Source organism: Malurus melanocephalus, unplaced genomic scaffold (genome assembly GCF_030028575.1).
Source record: "Malurus melanocephalus ecotype Western Australia unplaced genomic scaffold, MMel_1.1 scaffold_1970, whole genome shotgun sequence".
Classification (NCBI taxonomy): Eukaryota; Metazoa; Chordata; class Aves; order Passeriformes; family Maluridae; genus Malurus; species Malurus melanocephalus.
The window spans coordinates 1-1,219 of record NW_026625202.1 but is presented as its reverse complement, the minus strand read 5'-3'; the positions used below and the strand labels follow the sequence as shown (position 1 = coordinate 1,219).

Genomic DNA, 1,219 nt, shown 5'->3' with positions numbered 1-1,219 from the left:
ACATCGGGGGCCTCAATGTCCACTTTGGGCCCTTTGATGTCCAGTTCGGGTCCTTTCAGGTCACCCTCGAGTTTGGGGATGGACACGTCCACGTCGCCCTTGACCTTGGGGCCCTTCAGGCCAAAGTCCACGTCCGGCATGGAGATCTTGGGGCCCTTGAGGTGCATCTCGGGCATTTTGAACTTTGGCCCTCTGATCTTCCCCTCTGGGAGGTCAATGTCCACATCAGGAGCTTCAATGTCCACTTTGGGCCCTTTGATGTCGATGTCCGGGGCTTTCAGGTCCCCCTCGAGTTTGGGGACAGAGACATCGATGTCCCCCTTGACTTTGGGTCCTTTCAGGTTGAGGTCGATGTCCGGCATGGAGATCTTGGGGGTCTTGAAATGCATTTCGGGCATTTTGAACTTGGGGCCCTTCACCTTCCCCTCGGGCAGCTCAACGTCCACCTCTGGACACTCAATGTCCACTTTGGGGCTGGACACGTCCACGTCCACCTCGGGCCCTTCGGCCTTCACCCCGGGCATCCCAAATTTGGGCATTTTGAATTTGGGCATCTTGAATTTCCCCTCAGGGCCGTGAATGTCCACATCGGGGGCCTCAATGTCCACTTTGGGCCCTTTGATGTCCAGTTCAGGCCCCTTCAGGTCACCTTCCAGCTTCGGACCGGAGATGTCCACGTCGCCCTTGACCTTGGGTCCTTTGAGGCCAAAGTCCACGTCCGGCATGGAGATCTTGGGGCCCTTGAGGTGCATCTCGGGCATTTTGAACTTTGGCCCTTTGACCTTCCCCTCCGGACACTCCAGCTCCACGTCCGGCAGGTCAATGTCCACTTTGGGCCCTTTGACGTCGATGTCCGGGGTTTTCACGTCGCCCTTGACCTTGGGGCCTTTCAGGCTCAGGTCGATGTCCGGCATGGAGATCTTGGGCGCTTTGATGTTCATTTCGGGCATTTTGAACTTGGGGCCCTTCAGCTTCGCCTCCGGACACTCCAGATCCACGTCCGGCAGGTCAATGTCCACTTTGGGCCCTTTGATGTCCAGGTCAGGACCCTTCAGGTCACCCTCCAGTTTGGGGACAGAGACATCGATGTCCCCCTTGACTTTGGGGCCTTTGAGGTTCAGATCAAAGTCCGGCATGGAGATCTTGGGCGCTTTGATGTCCATCTTGGGCATTTTGAACTTTGGCCCTTTGACCTTCCCCTCTGGACACTCCAACTCCA

At 56.9% G+C, this 1,219-nt stretch overlaps 1 protein-coding gene across 1 annotated transcript in view; it reads right to left on the bottom strand.

The window, feature by feature from the left end:
- The window catches only part of LOC130587484 (neuroblast differentiation-associated protein AHNAK-like), a 14,140-nt gene extending 12,927 nt beyond the window's left edge, over positions 1 to 1,213 (bottom strand). The window contains exon 1 of the mRNA XM_057388463.1: positions 3 to 1,213. Within this exon, the coding sequence (XP_057244446.1) occupies positions 3 to 1,172 (1,170 nt within the window). The 5' untranslated portion in view covers positions 1,173 to 1,213. The remainder of the gene's footprint in view (positions 1 to 2) is intronic.
- Positions 1,214 to 1,219: the final 6 nt, after the last annotated feature.